Source organism: Physella acuta, unplaced genomic scaffold (assembly GCF_028476545.2).
Source record: "Physella acuta isolate Inbredline_101_S28 unplaced genomic scaffold, ASM2847654v3 ptg000197l, whole genome shotgun sequence".
In the NCBI taxonomy this organism is placed as follows: Eukaryota; Metazoa; Mollusca; class Gastropoda; family Physidae; genus Physella; species Physella acuta.
The window spans coordinates 1-17,830 of record NW_026731716.1 but is presented as its reverse complement, the minus strand read 5'-3'; the positions used below and the strand labels follow the sequence as shown (position 1 = coordinate 17,830).

Here is a 17,830-nt window from a genome sequence, read left to right as displayed (position 1 = left end):
AAATGTCTGTTTTAAACCATTAAAGGTGTTTAATTTTTAATTTTTTTTTTTTTAAATGTATGTGTGAAAGCCAAAAACAAAAGTACATGCATATATTATGGATATTTTATAAACAGCATTGTTGTGTAAATTGTGTAGCTGCACAAAAATTTACAGTGATTATTTTTAAAATTCTTTCGTTATGATGTATACTTTATTTTTAAATATGACTTGATTATGATATAAGTTAGCTAATTATACTCTACATTATCAGATTAATGAACTATATTTAAAAATTATCTGTGATAATAGTGATGCACTTTTTCAAGCAGCAGTAGCTTTACATTTTTGTTAACATACTGTTGTTTTACCTTGTTAAGTTTTCTTTCAGAACCCACTTTACTGTGTATTTTTTGTTAAAAACATTTTTATATACCTACGGTAATTATCGTCTATTTTGTTTTACATTTAAAAAAATTATTTTTGTCAATGGGGTGATATTTTTTAGAATTTTTAAAATGTATTTTATTGTTCCTTGACACCAAAACATAATCTCTTGTCCTATTTAAATATTATTCATATTCTTTATTAAGTGCCTTTTTAATGATGTAAATGTAATTGAAATAATTATATTAAATTTCTTAAAAAGTAACAATTTAATGATAAATTACCTATTATAGAAACCTAATCTGATATTCAACATATGGTTTAACATTAATGCTGTTATAGTTTTTGGACTGGGTGCTAGTTATATAACATACACAATGTAAAGATGTTCATACTCTTGCAACAAAAGCGTAACAAGGGAGTAGGGTGATATGCTGCTCCACAATCTGAAGCCAGACAGGGGAATGTTTGAAATGTAGACAAGTCCTTTCATTTGTTTTAGCCTATGTTAAAATAATATTTGCATATAGGTCTAGTTGGTTATTTTTTTATCATGTTTTCGAATGAAACTGTTTCATGTAGTTGTAATAAATTTTATTTTAAACCTTGTACCTTAGTAACAGTAGATTTTTAATTCCGTATATTATGGTTTATTCCTCCATTTAATTTTTTTAGGTCCACTTGTGATAATTTGTTATAGAATGAATTACAAAATTACTTTGTTTTAAAAAAAATTCAGTTTACATTTTTGAAATTAGATTTATTTAAATTATTTCATTAGAGAATAAATGGTATAACATGGCCACAACATGAATGTGCTCTTGTGTTGTGAATGTGAACACTGAGAATAATAATTTAACGATTTGTTTCCTTGTGGGTAGACGACATGGGGATTGAGGGAAGTTCTCTACAAAAGACGTCACGCATATAGGACGGGAGGAGACTGCCTTGACTAGACTGACTTATCCCTTTGAAGCCCCTGTGGAGCAAAGGGCTGCAGCCACACCATCGGACAGCTCTCTTTATCTGCGCCAACGTAGGCCGGCAGCCCTTGCCTCCTTCCATAGTCCTTCTCCGGGATTGCCTTAACCGGCATACTTTCTTCTTCCATGGGGATTCAAATCTAACTTGTCTCGCGCAGTTATCCTTTTCCTTTCTTTGGGTAGTATTCCTGATCAGACTAGTAGACTAACCAAAACCAAACACCAGTTTCACACAGACACCGTTTGGAACAGAAAAGTTGAGCTAACTAAATATAAATAAAGATGACTTCAACAAAAATGGTACTCTGAAAACAGAAACGTTACGGTTATTTTTTTTAGGATCAGCTGCGAAGGCCGGTTAAGGGCTAAAACTAAAAGTGTTTTCTTCCCCGAGCGCTCGTGACTTATTTTAGCCACGTGACCGTGTATTTTTTGTTCCAAGTCTCCTTACCCCACTACAACCCATAATGCGTCAGGCACTCAAGCTGGAACACAAACGAATTGAGGCAAATATAACGCACTGCTTTTCAAACCGTAATTAACCTACATAGGCAATTGTCCTATCTTTTAATATCATGTTAGGGGTTAAAAACGAACCGTCGCTGTTTACCACAATGCGATTGGTCAAAATGGGAGGTGTGTATGGTGAAACTAGGTCATGGCCAGAGTCAAGTATACATGCGCAAAAATAAGATTATTCTGTTAGATAAATTGCGATAGTGGTTCTCAGCGCATGTTATGATCATCCATAGTATTAGCGTTACTTATGAGATATACTTGGGGGGGAGATGCTTTTTGTTTACTAAACAAAACAAGAAAAGTGACAGGAGGGAAGATACATACTATAACTATAGGCCCTAAAACGAAAAAAAGTTTTACTCGTCACTTCCCATTACATACATACATATATATATATATATATATATATATATATATATATATATATATATATATATATATATATATATATATATATATATATATATATATATATATACAGAGGCGTAGCGAGGGGCGGGGCGGGGGGGGGGGAGGGTGCGGACCGCACTGGTGACACCATTTAGGGGGGTGACACCAAGGCAAAAAAAGCAAAATATATATAGAAAAACATGAGGGGGGGGGGGGGGGGCAAATCGAAATTTTGAAAGTTTGTCCCCGGGAAGGGTCGCTACGCCACTGGGTGAAACCCGACCTCGCTACGTCACTGTATATATATATATATATATATATATATATATATATATATATATATATATATATATATATAGGCCTATATATGCCTGTGTGTATGTCTAGGCCCTGTGTGTCCTTTTTTGGTCGAGTCTCTAGTCTATCTCGAAAATGGTAGGCCTATATCATATTATTGTATTATCAGTAACAGTCGATTATCAAAGCAGTAACAGTCGTCGTGTTGTACCCTGGCCATCAGAAGTATTTGGCCTACCTCGTTTAGTGGCATAGTGGCCATAAATATATGAAAATTGCAGTATTACTTTTAGGGGATTTTCCAAGTTTTTTTTTTAAATTATAAAAGTTTATTAGGTAATTTAAAATATAGATTGCTGGCTATATTTTTCTTAAAATTTTGACCCAACAGTATCGGGGGAGGGGGGGGGGGTGCAGTGTTTATTCCAGACTTTTTTCTCCGAGGGGGGGGGGACTTGAAATTTTCGGGGGGGGGGTGCGTTTGACTTTCTTGGGGGGGCGGACACTCTTTAAAGTATATATTTTCAATATAAATTTCATTTCGTTCGGGGGGGGGGGGCGTTAGACTGGAAGAAACTCTTAGGGGGGGGGGGGGTGGGGGTGGGGGGGGGGGGGGGTGAAACCGAACGAAATGGAATTTATATAGAAAAGATATACTTTTAACAGTGTATCGTCAAAAGTCGCACCCTCCTGAGCGACTCTCATAAGAATTTTTTTTTTTTTCGTAGATACCTTCTCGGGATTATTCTCATCAACTCCCCAATGTTTTACGGCACTCGGATGGATGGGGTCGAACCGCATCCGACTCTTGTTTTTTAAATACCGTATATAGAGAAAAAAATCGCATCCACCAGAGGCGCCGCCCTTGTGAAATTTAAAAATAATAATATTTTTTTGCAGATACCTCATCTGGAGTGTTCTAATCAACTCTCCAAAGTTTCATGGCGATCGGAAGAACGGTGTAAAACTACAATCGACTTTTATTTTTATACACAGGGTGCGATTTGCCCCGGGCTATTCTCGGACTTTCTACTTTCTTCTAACCCCGGGGTAACGCGCGGGGACGGACACGATAGTATATATATATATATATATATATATATATATATATATATATATATATATATATATATATATATATAATGGAAAATAGGTGAATCTAAGTTGAAGGTCGTCACACTATGTACTATGTAAATATTGTTGGTAATCAAGAATAAACAGGATAAGAACCTTGCTTTAAAATTAGATTTAAAATTATAACTATCATTATTTTTAAAGTAGGGGACAACAACATACCAACATTAGTATTAGTTTAAACTGTCGTTGACGCTGCTGAAACACAGGTCGATACGCGTGAGTGCACACATAACAAAGTTTACAACTTCAGGAAATCTAAGCTACTGAACTTCATTCAGATGCGTTCGGCCATTAGCCCAAATAACACACAAAATATTAGAATTTTTTTTGACCCACCTCGTATAGCTCTAAATATGACATTAGGATATATAACGTCAGTGTTTCTTCCAGACTTTTTTTCTCCGGGGGGGGGGGCTCTTGAAATTTTCGTGGGGGGGGGGGGGGCGGTAAACTTTCTTCGGGGGGGGGGGGGGGGCGGACACTGTTAAAAGTATATATTTTCTATATAAATTATATACATTTCATTTCGTTTGGGGGGGGGGGCGGTAACCGAAGAAATGCCTGGAAGAAACTCTGTATAACGTTAACAATATTAGATCGATATATCACCGCCACCCATAGGCCCACAATATAGCAACACTGAAAAAAGCTAGTTCATGAAATAATAACAAATAGATCTATATACTAGGCCTACGTACATTATTATAATATTGATATAGATAGGTCTATAAACTACCTTACAAACTACTACTAACACTAACAAACTAACAGTTCCTGCAACTCACTGGAAAATATAAACAAGATCTTCAGGAACTATAAACTTACCATTACAATTTTGCCATTTCTTTTTGTGCGTAATATATTAACTTATTAATGCAGGTCTGTCATTCACATTTGAATATTAGGTTGGTCTACACTCTACAGTACAGGTAACATACACAAGAAACAATAATTAATTGAGTAATGATTCTGTTAAAACGCTGTAAAATATTTTTTTCGAAGTAAAACGTGTTTGGACTCTGAAATAAAAACATAATTGGGCTACAAAAAATAAAACTAAATGATGATTTTTTGAATATGTGAAAGAAAAAAACATAGGATGCGAAAAGCGAGAAGAAATCTAACCATTCGAAGCTCATTTCTAAAAATATTCGCATGACCTGCATGCTATCAGCTGATTGTTGCCGAAAGCCGGCATTGTGATACGTGTACTGCACATCTAACTGTGCTAGTGTGCTTGACGATTCGTACTATGATAACAGATCTTGTTATTAGATACATTTATGTTGACTTTTATAGTTGCGATTGTAGTATAAACGTTCATGTAATTTATAGTTTCAGGTAACATAAATTATCTATTTTATACAAATAATCTATTTTTGTCAAGTTGAAACAAGTGTCGGCAGTCACTCGTGAGGTGTGTACTGCTATTCATCTACACACTTCACTACACATTTTTACACACCGAAGTATATTCTGCTTGTGTTAGAGAAAAACCGCTGCATCATCTGGAGCCTGGTAGCTCAAGTTAAAGTTGCTGAACTAGGTTCTAGGAGCTTCTAATAAAAGAAGGTTAGTTGATAAAACTTAGTTTTAAATTAGCCCAGAGCACTAGAGATTGAGATTCTAAATATTGATTTTTAAAAATAATATTAAAACTTCTTAAAATCATGAGTGTGATTCTGATAGAAATTCTAGATCTACTCAGTTGTTAGGCATAGAATGATTAGAATCATCTAGATCTTGTACTGATATTATTGTAATCAAAATAACTAGGGTTGTCGGCATCCGCCGAGTTCGCGGTAAAAACATGACCCGAAATCGCCCATTACTTTCTGATACCGGACACACGAGATTTGGTTTTGCATACTAATAAGTTTTTAATTTATGGTAATTAATTAAGTTTAAAAGGTCATTTCCTAAGGTTAATTAAAAAGTAGAGTGGTTGTCCCTTAGTTTTAATGGCTTTGCGACCTGATTGCATGCTGTCTCTGCTTTGGTCTTCCCTCTGTATCAAGGTTAGTTTCAAATACGTTGGAATCTCGATTTTTTAAAAGATTCCTCTAGATGAGAGTAGATTACTGATCAGACATATCTTAAGTAATTGGAAATGAAATTTGTTTTTGGATATTTTGACTCCGACATTAGTTATACCCCTCCGAACGTAGTCACTGTATGTAGGTCACGCTGCCACCATTGTTATATTTTTTCATCCCGATCTTCCTGCTTTAAGTTTGATCAACTAATAACAGCATTCTTATGGCATGTGCAAACAAATCTAATTTTTTATTTCAAAATATATTTACATACCCATCTTTAATTTTTTCAGCTCTAGTTCTAGTTTTGCAGAATATGTTTTTCCTAAAAATCCAATTTTGTCAGACTAGACTGACAAGAGTCAGACCTAGATCTAGGTTACCTGTCTGTTGCTATACACTAGCATTGTGCTAACTGTAATTTTAAGTATTCAAGTTCTACTTACCCTTAGATATAGTTATATGCTGAAAATCAGAATCCATACACAATTCACACATAAAAACATTGATCTGATAACTTCATTTCACTTATTACAAAATGGCTTTTATATGGACTCTACTTCACCTGCCCAAAATAACAAGGCAGTTATAGACACATTACAGTGTTCAAGTCATTTACTTTAGATTTCTGACTATGGAGTTCTTTCATTCACTGTATTTATATAAAATATTGCTTTAGAAACATTTTCATATTTGCGCAGCAGTTTTATAACATAATGGCTTAAAGATGGACTCTACTTCACCTGCCCAAAATAATGAGGCAATTATATGCACATAACAGTGTTCAAGTCATTTACTTTAGATTTCAAACTTTGTAGTTCTTTCATTTGCTGTATTTATATAAAATATGGCTTTAGAAACATTTTCATATTTGCGCAGCACACAGTTTTTTGGGGTTATGGGAGGAAGCCAACACAAAAATATAAGTTCTGTATTATTTTTATTCATTTCAACAAAATTTACAAGTTCTATATATCATTCTAGCTAAACTCTGCAAATATGAACAAAATACAAATGCAATTAAAATAACTATGCTCAATTTATTCAGGTATACCATGACTTGTCACAATTGGCCAATGCAAAAGTAAGGGGATTCCACCCCTCACAAAAAAATTCGCAAAAAAAAAACTATTTGAGCTAGACAAAAAATCTTTTTTGTTTTGTTTTCATTTTGTTGAGCTCTACAAGAATATGTAATTTTTATTTTTATATGATGATTAGTGCTTTTTTACCAAAATCCCTAAAATAACATTACTTTATTTATTAGAATCTAAAATAGTAAATACTAAATTAACAGTAAATTATATACCTAGTAAATTGTGGGCCTAAATAAAATATGGCCTATACATTTATTGAGGCTTAAATATTATTAAATAGGCCGAACATTTTTATTTTAATTGAGTTTACCAGTTGTTAACAAAATAGACTTTTAGATGTAGACTCTAGGTCTAATCTTTTAATCTAATAAGTAATTTCAAGGGAACAATAGATTTTAATTGTATATTAGGGGTCGGCGTGGTCGAGTCGGTAAAGCTCATGGTTGCTAAACCGAAAAGTCTCGAGTTCGAAACCTCGGGCAGATGAGGCTCGTTAGCTGAGGACAGCCACTCATCTAGGAGAAACAACTCCAAAATCAAACAACTGCTGCCTTGTAGTTTGTTCTTGGTTGGACAAAGGCTATGGAAGCAAATCCAAAAAGAAAAGCAGGCTGAAATCTGATACAAAGGCCTAAATGGCGCATAACCAGTTGACACGTATCCTTAATTGTGATGGAGGCGTGGTCTCATGGTTGATAAATTCAAAAAAAGTCTGGAGTTCAAACCCTCAGGCAGATAAAGCTCGATCCCTTCCAACACTATAGTTCTTTTTCGGATCTGGCGGTCCTGAGATCGCTGCATAAAAAAGGGATATTGTGGTCAACAATATGCTCAGCCGCCTTTAATTTCCCTAACGTAAGTCAGGTAACCATTTGCGTTGATGGATTCAGGGATGTGCTATGACTAGCTAGGGACCCAAACTCGAATTTTTGGGTTAGCAGACATATGCTCTACCATTCAACCACTCTGTCCCGTTATGCATACTATATAGGGCAATAATCAGTAAATGGCTTATAAAAAATATTTATCTTAGCTTTGTTTTTATAATACTTATAGATATATGAGTGTACCGTACAGGGCACAATTACCATGAAATATAGATTTACTCACCAAGACAAACATTGTTTATTTTACTGACCAAATGAAATAAATGTATAAAATATAAAACAACTAATTTTCCAAAAATAAAAACAACAAATTGGCCTACATTTTATTTATTTGATTTTGTAAAAAATACATAGTTAAAAAAAAAGTATCCGTATTAAATTTTATTATATTTTTGCATTAATATTTTAATTAAATTAATTTTTTTTAAATGCATGTTTAGTAAATGTAAATAATGTATATAAAATGATGTAGGCCTATTCTAATAAAAGTAATTTTGGTGAGCCTATTTATCAAATGCATCGTTAACTTAAAATTTGTTTTAACATGAAGAAATATTTCATTTCCTGCAGTTTATATCAATATATTTTCATAATTAAAAATCAGCATTGGTGGGTGGTAATAATAATTTTCTGTATCAACTATGAATTATTAGTAGTCATGTTGAAGACAAGCGGTGGAAGTAGAATGGTCTATGATGAATGTGCTCAAAATGAATGATAAATGGACAGGAGATTTAGGAAATGTACTTAGCCAGTACAAACCAGCTACATGTTAAGGAAGACTCTACATAAAATATGTGCCTTCATCTATTGGCAGCATGAGATTCCAGTAGGACAGAATAGGTACTGATGTCCAAGCTAGGACTTATAGCTGTCTGGATCCTGATTATGGAGATATCAGCTTCAAAGATATCACTTCCAAGGCCACCATCAGAAAGATTACACTTTTAACTTTGACCACGGCCGCCGTAAGAATAGCCACCTGAAAGATTTCACTTTAAACTTTAGTGACCAGATGAATAGCTTGTGTCTACATTAACAGCTGTCTGTGAAGGGTTCTTTAGATCTGCTGGTAACCATCAACCATTAACAGAAGACCTGCCAACTTCTTGTGGAAATCTGGCATAATCAAGCTTACTCTACATGGTCATGACATCACCAGACAAGCACTGAAGGGAGCCTGACACAGCTTGTGGAGAGAAGGAATCCACATGAAAATACTATTATCATGTGGCAATGCTAAACTTAATTAAATCAAATTTCTGTCTCCTCCTGTTGGTATTGGTGTTTGGCTCAAGGCTTGAATTAGGATTAGCAAACAGCCTGCAATAGCTTCACATAACCACAGATCAGTTTTCGTGCTGACATAGGCTACAAAAAAACCCCAAAAAACTTAAACAATTTTAAACCCACATATTGTAGTGTCAAATGAAACTAGATCCACCTGTTTGTAATGCAATACAACAGAAGTTACTGTAAAATAGTTTTACTATAGGCAGTGGTTATTATAAAACATCATAATATATGTACACATAATTGGTATATTTTCCTGGCCTTCTGATAGTGTTATCTGCTGACTCAGTTAAACAGTTCTATTTAAAGAATACATTGTTTGTTTACAGGAATTTATTCAAGGACCACAACACAGTGCCGTGACATGGCTGAAGATGAGAGACCCAAACCTCGCCTTACTTGTTCCGCAGCGGTTCAAAATGTGGTGGACTCGATGCAATTTCTTGCTCCTCTCTCGAGCAGAGACGCAAACTCCAGAAGGCAAGCGCTGGACAACATATTTTTACTGGTTGACCAGTACCTGGATGGCTATGGCAGCCCTGTGTCCACTGGGATGCCTGGGGTTCTCAATGGCATAGACAGAGAATCTTACCTGCAGTCTATGCTGCCAGGGTTCCTAAGACTCTCCACTGTTTGCCCTTTTGAGGATGTACGCGAGAGAGTCAGCTTTTTGCTTGCAGAAATAAAGGTTGGTTCCTTTACAATTCCATCTTTCTTACCTTTAAAAATTTCATCATTTCAAGGGAACAATAGGTTTTAGTTATATATTTAGTTATAATATTGTTGAATGGTTTTTAATCATTGAAAGAAAAAAAAAACTGTTGTCTTTATTGAAGGCAAAATACTTGCAAGATATTCAAATTTATAGGACTAACTAGATGAGTGAACTTAAGACTTTAAGATATCCTAGATCAGTCTCAAATACATTTCCTTTATTTTTTTCATCTTTTAAACAAGCTTTTACATTACCATGGCTCTTAGACAAGTTACATTTTTTCAAAAGAGTAGTTTATTTCATGTTTTACATGTAGTGTGTACTCTCTGATCCATGTTTTACATGTAGCCTGTAGGCCTACTCTCTGATCCATGTTTTACATGTAGCCTGTACTCTCTGATCCATGTTTTACATGTAGCCTGTAGGCCTACTCTCTGATCCATGTTTTACATGTAGCATGTACTCTCTGATCCATGTTTTACATGTAGCCTGTACTCTCTGTTCCATGTTTTACATGTAGCCTGTACTCTCTGATCCATGTTTTACATGTAGCCTGTACTCTCTGATCCATGTTTTACATGTAGCCTGTGTTTGGACCTTGCTCTAACACACACAGCTGGTTCAATTAGCATGGTCATTCATTACTTGTTAATGATTATCTAGTGCTAAAGATGTGATTAATGGTTTTGTTTTGTTTTTATCCTGTTTCTATCTCTTGAAGGTGTAAGTTTTGAGAAATGCACAGAAACATTGTTTGTTGTTCTTCAGAGAAAAATAAAATTTCTCTTAGACAGACATTGTAAATATCTATAACTGTTTTTTTTTTAATTGCTGAAAAGCTATGTGCCAATTAATGAAACCTAAGGTAAATCTGTATTTTAATGGTCTGGATGATTCATGTACACAGGGCATATAGATTAGAGCCAGCTGATAAATACTAGCTCCAATTGTGTGCTGTCAGAAGTGGCCAGATTTCCATGACTAATGAGATTTATTTTATCTAACATTTTTTTCAGCATCATCACATGGGGTTTTGTAGGCTACTTTGAAATACTGTCTGTTAAAAAAAAAATTGTTAGTTTGAAAGTAATTTTTTAGAAATGAATCAGTGGCAATCTAGTTAACTTTGTGGTGGTCTGAACATCATTGATATGTCAAATTTGTGGTAGTTTGGAAGTAATTGGAATTATATGTGAGTCATTGATACTGTCTAACAATCAGGACATGCAGTTTGATTAATTTAACGAAAGGATTGACAGGGTATTTGAAGATAAGATATCCCTGTATTTCAAGTTATGAAGTTGCTCTGGCCAATATGTAGGTTATCAGGCTAGCTAAGCTACAATAGAGGCTTATGTTCAAAGTTAAGCTTGATTTGGTCATCTTTCAAGTACAAGTTTAGCCTAGATCTGGCTGGGTTGTGTGTATTATTTCGTCACATTTTGGGTTATATGGGCCAAGTCCTTTCCATATCTATTCCATACATCTAAATAAATAACCACAAGAAGATTGAAAGTCTTTGGTAATGTTCTTTTACTATTCAGAACAGTGGCATGTCTTTTTTGTTGTGGTAATTGGAAGTAAAAGTTCTCAAAGACCGGAAAAATACCATACAAGTGTCAATTTATAATTTATGTGTGTGTTGAGTTTGTGTATGTGTTGTCTTGGTCTTCCATGAAACTTTATGAGTTATCTGAGGACGTGAGTTGGGGGTGGTCGCCCCTTATCTGACCTCTTAAAGTCATGTTAACCTTTTGAGAAAAAAAATGCCGTCTGTTGCACACGTCTAAAAATAGTATCAATTAAAAAACAAATCTTTGATATAAACAAAAGAAGCATAGAATGACGTCAGTTCATATCGGGGCTTAGTTAGTATTCTGATGTCATTTAAAAATGTATATTACCATACATACTTGCCTAAAAGATAAATTAATTAAATTTTTCCAAATGTAAGCCAAGGTTTACCGGGAAACAACGTGTTACATAAAGACATGTCTGTTCTGTCGTCTGCCGTTTTCTTGCGTCAGCTAGTGTTAGTTATTGATGTAGACTAGCCCACGTAAAGGTGTTGGTTATTGATGTAGACTAGCCCGCGCATATCTCAGTCTTAGTTATTGATGTAGACTAGCCCACGTATATCTCAGTTATTGATGTAGACTAGCCCGCGCATATCTCAGTCTTAGTTATTGATGTAGACTAGCCCACATCTATCTCAGTGTTTGTTATTGATGTCGACTAGCCCACGTATATCTCAGTTATTGATGTAGACTAGCCCACGTATATCTCAGTTATTGATGTAGACTAGCCCACGTATATCTCAGTTATTGATGTAGACTAGCCCATGTATATCTCAGTGTTATCGATGTAGACTAGCCCACGTATATCTCAGTGTTCGTTATTGATGTAGACTAGCCCACGTATATCTCAGTGTTATCGATGTAGACTAGCCCACGTATATCTCAGTTATTGATGTAGACTAGCCCACGTATATCTCAGTGTTATCGATGTAGACTAGCCCACGTATATCTCAGTGTTGGTTATTGATGTAAACTAGCCCACGTATATCTCAGTGTTATCGATGTAGACTAGCCCACGTATATCTCAGTTATTGATGTAGACTAGCCCATGTATATCTCAGTGTTATCGATGTAGACTAGCCCACGTATATCTCAGTGTTATCGATGTAGACTAGCCCACGTATATCTCAGTTATTGATGTAGACTAGCCCACGTATATCTCAGTTATTGATGTAGACTAGCCCATGTATATCTCAGTTATTGATGTAGACTAGCCCACGTAAAGGTGTTGGTTATTGATGTCGACTAGCCCACGTATATCTCAGTTATTGATGTAGACTAGCCCATGTATATCTCAGTGTTGGTTATTGATGTAGACTAGCCCACGTATATCTCAGTGTTAGTTATTGATGTAGACTAGCCCACGTATATCTCAGTTATTGATGTAGACTAGCCCACGTATATCTCAGTTATTGATGTAGACTAGACAACGTATATCTCAGTTATTGATGTAGACTAGCCCACGTATATCTCAGTTATTGATGTAGACTAGCCCACGTATATCTCAGTGTTATCGATGTAGACTAGCCCACGTATATCTCAGTTATTGATGTAGACTAGCCCACGTATATCTCAGTGTTGGGTATTGATGTAGACTAGCCCACTTATATCTGTTATTGATGTAGACTAGCCCACGTAAGGTCTGTGTAATATGGTGTGTGCTTATAATTTAAGTGCTAAGTAATGATAATTATTTGATTACATACACATAAAAAACTATTGTTATCCGTTATTAAATAGCAGGTAAATTCAGCATTACACAACAGTCGACTTATTCAACATTATATAATAGTAATCCAGTGTTATATGATCGTAGAATCCAGTGTTTTATAACAGACATGCAGTGATATATTTATTTAACGTCATACATCGAGAGTTATATAACATCAGGCTATCAACAACAGAGCGATAATCACCTGTCGCCATACTTGGCTTAAAAATTCGGTCATTAGTTTGACCGATTGGTTTATTTAGGACAAACACGTTTTATTGGCCATCCAAAGAGTTGAGTGTTCTTGTTCGCATTGTAAACTAGAGGCCAGTTACATGATTTTCAACCTCGAGTTGCTCCCCTTTACGGGATTACGTTTCCTTGTTTGATTAGGCCTCGAGTGCTCGGCCGTCGTTCAACTTGTTCGTCGCTTTATCAGTGGGTTGAGTGTGGCCACTAGCTAAACGGTTCTCAACGTGTTGGTAGGGGTGGACACAATACATATCTTGCTAGAAACGTGTTCAGTGGGTTGAGTGAGGCTAGCTAAACGGTTCTCAACGTGTTGGTAGGGGGTGGACACAATACATACTAGATCTATCTTGCTAGAAACGTCTTCAGTTGGTTGAGTGAGGCTAGCTACGGTTCTCAACGTGTTGGTAGGGGGGGGGGGGTGGACACAATACATATCTTGCTAGAAACGTTTTCAGTGGGTTGAGTGAGGCTAGCTAAACGGTTCTCAACGTGTTGGTAGGGGGGGGGGGGTGGACACAATACATATCTTGCTAGAAACGTGTTCAGTAGGTTGAGTGAGGACAGCTAAACGGTTCTCAACGTGTTGGTAGGGGGTGGACACAATACATACTAGATCTATCTTGCTAGAAACGTCTTCAGTTGGTTGAGTGAGGCTAGCTACGGTTCTCAACGTGTTGGTAGGGGGGGGGGGGTGGACACAATACATATCTTGCTAGAAACGTTTTCAGTAGGTTGAGTGAGGACAGCTAAACGGTTCTCAACGTGTTGGTAGGGGGGGGGGGGTGGACACAATACATATCTTGCTAGAAACGTGTTCAGTAGGTTGAGTGAGGACAGCTAAACGGTTCTCAACGTGTTGGTAGGGGGGGGGGGTGGACACAATACATATCTTGCTAGAAACGTTTTCAGTGGGTTGAGTGAGGCTAGCTAAACGGTTCTCAACGTGTTGGTAGGGGGGGGGGGTGGACACAATACATATCTTGCTAGAAACGTGTTCAGTAGGTTGAGTGAGGACAGCTAAACGGTTCTCAACGTGTTGGTAGGGGGTGGACACAATACATACTAGATCTATCTTGCTAGAAACGTCTTCAGTTGGTTGAGTGAGGCTAGCTACGGTTCTCAACGTGTTGGTAGGGGGGGGGGGTGGACACAATACATATCTTGCTAGAAACGTTTCAGTAGGTTGAGTGAGGACAGCTAAACGGTTCTCAACGTGTTGGTAGGGGGGGGGGGGGTGGACACAATACATATCTTGCTAGAAACGTGTTCAGTAGGTTGAGTGAGGACAGCTAAACGGTTCTCAACGTGTTGGTAGGGGGGGGGGGGTGGACACAATACATATCTTGCTAGAAACGTTTTCAGTGGGTTGAGTGTGGCCACTAGCTAAACGGTTCTCAACGTGTTGGTAGGGGGGGGGGTGGACACAATACATATCTTGCTAGAAACGTGTTCAGTAGGTTGAGTGAGGACAGCTAAACGGTTCTCAACGTGTTGGTAGGGGGGGGGGGGGGGGTGGACACAATACATATCTTGCTAGAAACGTGTTCAGTGGGTTGAGTGAGGCTAGCTAAACGGTTCTCAACGTGTTGGTAGGGGGTGGACACAATACATACTAGATCTATCTTGCTAGAAACGTCTTCAGTTGGTTGAGTGAGGCTAGCTAAACGGTTCTCAACGTGTTGGTAGGGGGGGTGGACACAATACATATCTTGCTAGAAACGTGTTCAGTGGGTTGAGTGAGGCTAGCTGAACGGTTCTCAACGTGTTGGTAGGGGGGGGGGGTGGACACAATACATATCTTGCTAGAAACGTGTTCAGTAGGTTGAGTGAGGACAGCTAAACGGTTCTCAGATCGCTAGAATGGGGTGGGGTTGGGTGGTGGGAATTAATTCTTTAAAAAGTATCATTAAGCGCTGGGGATGTAGGCTAACAGTTCTTAATGGATGGTTTATTGCACGTTTAGAAATTATCGTTCGTTCCTATCTACTAAATCATCTTTTAAAAAAAAACATTTATTGTTTGAAAACGTCGGTTCTATAAAAATATTTACTCAAAATCTCAAAAAAAAAAAAAAAAAAAAAAAACACCGACAAAAAAAGAAACATGCCACAAAAATTTATATTCGTTGGTTAGTCTCCACCTTACAAGCCCCGCATCTAGTAGCTCAGGAGAGATCTATGGTGTAATTCTTTCTGTGCCATTTCTGGCGTTGATATCAACCTCTTAAGGTTCACTATCAAGTTTTCATTTTATTGTATGGAAGATTTGGTTATCACCCACTCCTACTTGTTCCCCAGAAAAAGTATAGAAATTTCAAGGGAGTTATGTTTAAAAAAAACAAACCAATAAAAACAAATATTGATTTATTGGAAGAGGCCCAAAGACTCTAAAAGTTGCCTCTCGCCTCCCCCCCCCCCCCGCCCGACCCCTGGGGTGAGAACCTTTGCTTTAAATGAACCCCCGCACGTCAGCATGTTTTTATGATCGAATATGTAAGGTTCGTTTCTCCACATTAATTAGCTCAGCATCTGTGCCGGTTAATGTTTTTTACCAAACCGACCTTGTCCACTGGACAGCGAGTCTAATATTTTATCCCCTCCCGCTCCCCCCTCCCCACAGTCACGTGTGTGCTGCGATATAAACATAATCTTTTAAAGCTCGCGAGATGCCTAACTAGGCTTTCAATGAATGTCATTATTAAAAACTGATGTTATTTTAATGGTGGTAATAGCCCCCCCCCCCCCTTTCCACACACCTGTTTGTTACCTGTTAAATACAGGTGATAGTGTGTAGAAATACAGGGGCCGTTTCAACCCGTTTCGTCGGTTCATTAAAAACTCGGATGCTGAATGTTAATCGTGTCCCCCCCCCCCCCCCTCGTTAATGTAGATATACAATAGTAGAATATACATGACATTAATGCCGCATCAGCAGCTAAACAGATGTTGTGTATAGTTATCTACCATCTGTTTCAAGAATGTTGGTATTTTTGTGTCACTTTTGCCTTTCCCTGTGTGGTATAATTGTTGGTTTTCCCTAGATCGTCCTTTGGATGAGAGACTGTCCTCTCCTATTGGTCTTAGAATATCTGCCGCCTGATATTTTTCCCTGGGTTCCTTGTTACCTCTTGTCCTTTGACATTTGGTCGCTGCTCTTGTTGTGTCGGACATTGGGTTTTCACGTACGATCTGGCACTTTCTCATCATGCAGTAGTCAACTCTTAATTCCCCTGCATCCCCATACGATCCCCTGTGTCTGGCACTTTCCCGTCATACCGTAGTCAACACTTAATTCCCCTGCATCCCCATACGATCCCCTTTGTCCTTTTCCATGTTAGCAACCAGAATACATCCTAAACTTTCCCCAGCAGTAAACCATAACAAGCTTCAAAGGCTACCATCTGAGGCTACCTTCTGAGGCTACCATTTGTGGCTACCATCTGAGGCTACCATCTGAGGCTACCCTCTGAGGCTACCATTTGTGGCTACCATTTGTGGCTACCATCTGAGGCTACCATCTGAGGCTACCCTCTGAGGCTACCCTCTGAGGCTACCCTCTGAGGCTACCCTCTGAGGCTACCCTCTGAGGCTACCATTTGTGGCTACCATTATTTAGTTTTATTCATTGAACTTTTCTCGTCCACAGGAGCGAGGGCGAGAACTGAAAGTACCGACAGCTTTACACAGCGGAGCCAGTCACTACATCCCCCCGTCTGAGGTAGGTGTCATTTCACTATATGGATGGGGCGGTGCCTGTGTTACCCAGGGGCTGGAACGCTGCTTGTGTTACCCAGGGGCTTTGACGGTCCTGTCCAGGTGTGTCATGTGACCACCACCTCCACCACTGACTCCAGGTGTGTCATGTGACCACCACCTCCACCACTGACTCCAGGTGTGTCATGTGACCACCACCTCCACCACTGACTCCAGGTGTGTCATGTGACCACCCACCACTGACTCCAGGTGTGTCATGTGACCATCACCTCCACCAATGACTCCAGGTGCGTCATGTGACCACCACCGCCACCAATGACTCCAGGTGCGTCATGTGACCACCACCTCCACCAATGACTCCAGGTGCGTCATGTGACCACCACCTGCACCACTGACTCCAGGTGCGTCATGTGACCACCGCCTCCACCACTGACTCCAGGTGCGTCATGTGACCACCGCCACTACTGACTCTAGATTTTTATTCCAGATATTGCTTCCAGCAATGTCTTTGACCAGTCATGCGCCAAATGTTAAGTCACGGGTCACTGCATGTGAAAACCTGCGCATCGATATGTAAGGCGTGAAGTCTGTGTGTGGGGGGTGTGTGTGTGTGTTAAGGGGTGTTGTGCTTGTGTGTGTGGGGGGGGGGGAGGAAAGTTCACCTGTGGGCACGAAACATCACCGCCCTCTCATCGTTCATGCGTGTATTACCGCATTATGTACATAGCTCAACACTCTCTGCGCATTGCCCATAGCATTCTTTAAACAATTGGTCTTTGTTACACTTTATTCTCGCCCTCAAATAGCCTAGTTATTGATTGTAAGGGGTTTGAAGGACAAATATTTGATTGACGTAC

General features: G+C 38.1%; 1 protein-coding gene across 1 annotated transcript; it reads left to right on the top strand.

The window, feature by feature from the left end:
• Window positions 1–4,871: 4,871 nt before the first annotated feature.
• Window positions 4,872–16,977, top strand: LOC131936996 (uncharacterized; the record flags this gene model as incomplete). The annotated part of the gene is given in 3 exon segments (XM_059294170.1): window positions 4,872–5,264; window positions 9,335–9,693; window positions 16,906–16,977. Coding segments are annotated over 2 exon segments (396 nt in total), but the record flags the coding sequence as incomplete, so codon positions are not given.
• Window positions 16,978–17,830: the final 853 nt, after the last annotated feature.